The sequence below is a fragment of the Nerophis ophidion genome, linkage group LG07 (assembly GCF_033978795.1).
Source record: "Nerophis ophidion isolate RoL-2023_Sa linkage group LG07, RoL_Noph_v1.0, whole genome shotgun sequence".
Lineage (NCBI taxonomy): Eukaryota > Metazoa > Chordata > Actinopteri > Syngnathiformes > Syngnathidae > Nerophis > Nerophis ophidion.
Window position 1 is genome coordinate 57,057,133 of NC_084617.1, and position 6,000 is coordinate 57,063,132.

Consider the following 6,000-nt stretch of genomic DNA (forward strand, 5'->3'; position numbering starts at 1 on the left):
ATGACTTTTTTTGCTCATAATTATGACATTATATTTCATAATAATGACTTTTTAATCTCATAATTTTGACCTTTTCTCTCAAAATTATGACTTTTTAAAATCATAACTTTCAACAATCATAATGATGAATATTCTAATCTCAGAATTTTGACTTGATCTCAAATTTTGTTAATTCAACATTTTTAATTTTTTATCTCATAATTACTACTTTTTATTTAATAATTTTGACTTTTTTTTCTCACGATTTCAACTTTTCTTTCATAAATATAAATTTTCATTTCATAATCATGACTTTTATCCCATAATTGTGACTTTCATAATCCTGATTTTCTCATCTGATAATTTAAACTCCTTTATCTCATAATTATCACTTTTTATTTCACAATTTTGACTTTTTCCCTCATAATTTTGACTTTTCTCTCATAAATATAACTTTTAATTGAATGATTATGACTTTTATCCCATATTTGTGACTTTCATAATTCATAATTTTGACTCTCTCCTCTCATTTCAAGTTCTTTATTTTATAATTCCGACTTTTTTATTTCATAATTTTGACTTTTCATCTCCTAATTATGACTTACCATTGGGGTATTTTTCTGGAGTGGAAACGCGTTACCATAGGTTCCACTGTTACGAAATAACAATTCACTATTGAGAGACAAAGAATAAATATGCTTTGACATTTGAGATAAACATTGTGTACGTTTTTAGGATGTCCCTGATCTAATTTTTGACAAGGCATAGAAACTTCACCAGGGACCTGTTTTTCTTGCTCCATACATCTGGCGAAAGGTGGACAGGACACGTACTTTAAGAGTTGCTGACCACCTTCCCCATGCTCTGCGCATTCACCTTAAACACATGCACATGCATGCATTCATGCACGTTTCTTGTCACTCAGTTTCTCTTCTTAGAATGACTCCACTGAAAGTTCTCTCCATCAAACATCTCAGATAGCACTGTAGCAAACGTCTAAGTAATCTAATCGATCAGCAAGTTCAGAAAACCTCTGCTCCTCTGTTTTCTCGCCAATGTTGGTATCTATCTGGAGGCTCAACAAAATGGAGAAATAACCCCCAACAGCTTTTAATCTTAATTATTTGAAAGCTGGTATTAATAACCCTGGGATAGAAATGAGTGTAACAATATTTGAATAGGCCGTGGCCTTTCACATGTAAATGACCCTGTGCACCCCTCGCCGAAACAAATTACAGCCAACTGCTGGTGGCTGGCCCTGAATGGGCCTCCTAATGTAGTCTGCTTCTACAGTGGGCCAGGGAGCAGCTGGAAAAGAGAAACTGAGACGGGAGAGAATTTATATGACAGTGCAGAGTGTGACAGTTTGCTTTTCTTCATATTGAGTCTGCCATGCGGCCGCAGTGTGACGAATGGGGCTTGGTTCTCGGAGCATCTGTCTCTGAGGACTAAATGAGGGCTAGTTAGAGCTGTGGGATGATAAGGGGACCTTCTCCTAGCCTAATGAGTGTTAATGGTAGCAGGGGCCAGGACCTTTACACGGACCACTGACAATACACAACTCTGTCTTACAGGAGGGGGCTCGACAGGTTGATGAAGAGGGTTAATAGAATTTGAATGACCCGCATGTGTTTTAGACCCCTACCAAAATCAGAACAATGAAGAGTTTCCCAATCACTTAAAACAACTACCATATTTTCCAGACAATAAGCCGCACCTGTAAATTCAACCGCAACCACTACATTTCAGAAGAAAAAACATGTATTCACATATTAACCACACCGGACTATAAGCAGCAGATATAAACTGGTACGTTGTGAAATGAAATATTTACATAAAAAGGTATTGTACATTTTTATTTACATACTTTAATTGTTTCCAAAATCCAACAAAATAGAAATGTCATTGATGTCTTTATTCTTCCTTTATAAAATACATAAGAGTTTCTCCTTTTTTAATAATGGTCCAGATGTTTATCAGGATTCCTCTTCCTTGTAAATTGTAGACATTTTGAGTTTCTTTAAGTTGATTATTTCAGTACATGTTTTTTTGTTTTTGTTTTGCTAAATCCATTCCATAGTCTAGCTGTTAGCGAAAAAAAAAATCCATAGGTTAGCCGTAGGGAAGCTTGAGAAAAAAATGCAGCGGCTTATCGTGCAGAAAGTGCGGTAGTTCTTTTTAAATGTCCATACCAACTTCCTGGTTAAGCGTTGACCTATTTAAGTTAAGTTAAAGTACCAATGATTGTCACACACACACACTAAGTGTGGTGAAATTATCCTCTGCATTTGACCCCCTGGGTGAACAAAGGTGAGGGGAGCAATGAGCAGCAGCTGTGAGCACGCCCAGAAATCATTTTGGTGATCTAATCCCCAATTCCAACCCTTGATGCTGAGTGTCAACCAGGGAGGTAATTTTTATAATCTTTAGCATGATTCGGCCGGGGTTTGAACTCACGACCCACCGATCTCAGGGCGGACACTCTAACCACAAGGCCTCTGATTTGCAGCAGTCCTGTTCATGGCTGATTATTCACGGCTTTACTGACTTTTACGGTTGTTTTCTTTCCTCTTCAAAAAGCTGTAAATAAATTTGCCTCGACACATACAGTCCCAAATGATGGTGCTAGATGCTAACAAGATGCACATAGTCCCTCCTGGAATGCACGTAGCACTCCAACATACCAGGCAATTCAAAAGGAGGGAAGAAAAATGCAATTGTCCAATGCACACATAACCATAGGCACCAAAGAAAAAGATAACACTCCATATTGTTTTTTTGAGAAGCCAGTTTGTTTCCACTTTTTACAATGTTGTTGTTTGTTAATGTCATGATTCTTCAAAACATTTGGGCTTTAGGAAACCTCATAGCGCTCCATAGCCTTTGGGAGCAATATGGAGATAGGAAAAGTAGGATTGAAAATTTGGGAAAGCAAAGAAGGGAAGATTTGAGGGGGAAAGAATCGTCTGGAACAAGTTTCCCAGCGGTCTTATTGCACTTAGATGAACTCTCTTCCAGAGATCATCTATTAGATAGTAGCAATGAAACCCTTGGCGATCAAGTCCCAGACTGTTTTACATAGATAAAAGACGGACAGAAGACAGGCACGGCACGTCACACAGGAACTACACAACAGCAGCAATACACAAACAGCGACACATCAAAGGCGCAAGGCATGCACGACCGCAGGGAGGCAGCGGAAAGAGCGCATCCACCATCACAGACACAACACAGACAGGCCAATACACTGAAGATGCCGCATGCACGGACTGAGAGTAAGCATGCATCACAGTGATAAGGTCTCTCGCGCACTCTTTCACTCACAGCCGCACGTTCACACTTGAATCGGATCGAATCCTAAACACAATCACAGTGGTACGGATGAAACAAGCATATTGACCAAATCAGAAGAACCCACAGGAAAAATACCGTGAATTTTTTATCATTAGCATGGACCTCTGTTGCGTGGACTGTGTGAAAAGAACAACGGTCATGTTTACAAAGTGTCAGTCAGATTTTGCCCGTGGACTCTTGCCATGTAATATGCTGATCATTGAGAACATCGGTTTCCGCGAAGACACTGAGAAGGATATCGAAACAGATAAGACACTCGTATCTCTAAACAAACGCTTAAACAAAATAAAAAAACAATATAAAAAACAATCAGCTGGTTAGTACAATCTGTCAAGCAGGGGGAGGGAAACATATAAAAGAGCTCCAGCGTGATCCACGACACCTGTACGACTGATTTAGCTCACAGCACAACAGCACCACTTGAATGAACCAACACTACAATACCATAAGCAAAACAAGGAAACATGTGAGAAAATAAAAGCAGAGTGACACAAACTGTACATAACAAGATGACCATCGATATGTATATACATATAAATATATATATACACACGCACACACACATAGTGATTATTAAAGAAAAAAGCCAGATATACGTGTTGCAGATATTTACTTCATCATCATAGAGCCATACTCCTTGGCCATCCGGCATCTCAGTGCTCACACTACTGTCCTGATCGATTAGCCAGCGATGCACGGCGTGGGCCTAAAAGAACATACGACATAAAGACAGAGCCCAGTTAATAGCAACAGTGAGATAAAGAGAGATGCTGTGATAGAAAAGAGGGAGCAGCAAAAAGGAAAAAACCAACAACAGCAACAACAGCAGCAATGAAGAGTAGGGGAGCAACAGATGAACATGATGTTGAGACAGGGGTGGTAAGGTAAAGAAGGGAATGCCAGAGGGAGCACCACACACCCTAAACCCCGGTAAGGATGAGAAGGCATACAGTGACCATGGCTGGACAGCAGGCCACTGATGGCGGATGGAAGCGGTTGAGGTGTTGGTGGCTCACAAATGGATCTGTTGTGTCATGGTTCAAGTGAGTTTGGATTCACTACGTTTTTTTGTTTTGCTTGAGCAAGATGGACTTACCAGAGGAATGGGTGCAGGGGTACCTTGCCACATAGACACAGAATAATACACATACTTGCCAACCCTCCCGGATTTTCCGGGAGACTCAGCGCCTGTCCCGAAAACCTCACGGGACAAATTTTCTCCCGAAAATCTCCCGAAATTCAGGCGAAGCTGGAGGCTAAGCCTCCTCCAGCTCAATGCGTACCTGAATGACGTGTACAAAGAGCGTGTCTGCCCAATAACGTTAAAACTATAGAATGATCGAGGGCGAGTTCTTGGTTTCTTATGTGGGTTCATTGTTAGGCAGTTTCATTATCATCCTCCCAGCGCGGTAAAACACACAATAACAGCAGTCCGAATTCGTCTACCTAAAGCAGTTCGTCTGCCAAACAGCAATGTGTTGTGACACTCTTAAACAGGAGAATACTGCCATCTAGTGTACATGCATATGGTTAGAAAAACAAGGATGGAATATTCAACCCTCAACTCAACAATGAGTAGATGAGTGTTATGTGTGTGTAAATGTGTAAATAAATGATCACTGAAATTCAAGTATTTATTTTATATATATATATATATGAAATACTTGACTTGGTGAATCTATGAATCTAGCGGTAAATATACTCATCACCTCTTAACCACGCCTCCAACGACGCTCCACCACGCCCCCAACCACGCACCCCGCCTCGACCCCGACCACACACCCCACCCCCCACCTCCCGAAATCGGAGGTCTCAAGGTTGGCAAGTATGATAATACAGTATTTTTTTTATTTTAACAGCAATGACAGAGTTGTTGCGCGAAGAATACTGATGCATTTTCTACTCTACAAAGCACAGACCTCCAGCAGCTTTTAAACAAAAGTGAAAAAAGGAAGACATCTTGTGTGTTTGCCCACAGTTTGCTCAGGAGAAGCCGACAGTCCTCACTGGTTGATTAACGTGAATCTCGCCAGACCCTTGTACCGTATTTTTCGGACTATAAGTCGCTCAGGAGTATAAGTCGCACCTTCTGAAAATGCATAATAAAGAAGAAAAAAAAACACATATAAGTTGCACTGGAGTATAAGTCGCATTTATTGGGGAAATTTATTTGATAAAACCCAACACCAAGAATAGACATTTGAAAGGCAATTTAAAATAAATCAAGAATAGTGAACAACAGGCCGAATAAGTGTACGTTATATGATGCATAAATAACCAACTGAGAAGGTCCCTGGTATGTTAACGTAACATATTATGGTAAAAGTCATTCAAATAACTATAACATATAGAACATGCTATACGTTTACCAAACAATCTGTCACTCCTAATTGCTAAATCCCATGAAATCTTATACGTCTAGTCTCTTACGTGAATGAACTAAATAATATTATTTGATATTTTACAGTAATGTGTTAATAATTCACACATAAGTCGCTCCTGAGTATAAGTCGCACCCCCGGCCAAACTATGAAAAAAACTGCGACTTATAATCCAAAAAATACGGTAACGTGGACCCTGACTTAAGCAAGTTGAAAAACGTATTCGGGTGTCACCATTTAGTGGTCAATTGTACGGAATATGTAGTGTACTGTGAAATTTCCCAAA

The 6,000-nt window shown here is 39.7% G+C and overlaps 1 protein-coding gene across 6 annotated transcripts in view; it reads right to left on the reverse strand.

Moving 5' to 3' along the window:
- ank1a (ankyrin 1, erythrocytic a) overlaps positions 1-6,000 on the reverse strand; it is a 314,583-nt gene that overhangs the window by 154,132 nt on the left and 154,451 nt on the right. The window contains exon 1 of one of the 6 annotated variants that reach the window (XM_061906617.1): positions 3,947-4,035. The exons of the other annotated variants lie outside the window; for them this stretch is intronic. Within the exon in view, the coding sequence (XP_061762601.1) occupies positions 3,947-3,985 (39 nt within the window). The 5' untranslated portion in view covers positions 3,986-4,035. Of the gene's footprint in view, positions 1-3,946; positions 4,036-6,000 lie in introns of those variants that run through there. 6 annotated transcript variants of the gene reach the window in all.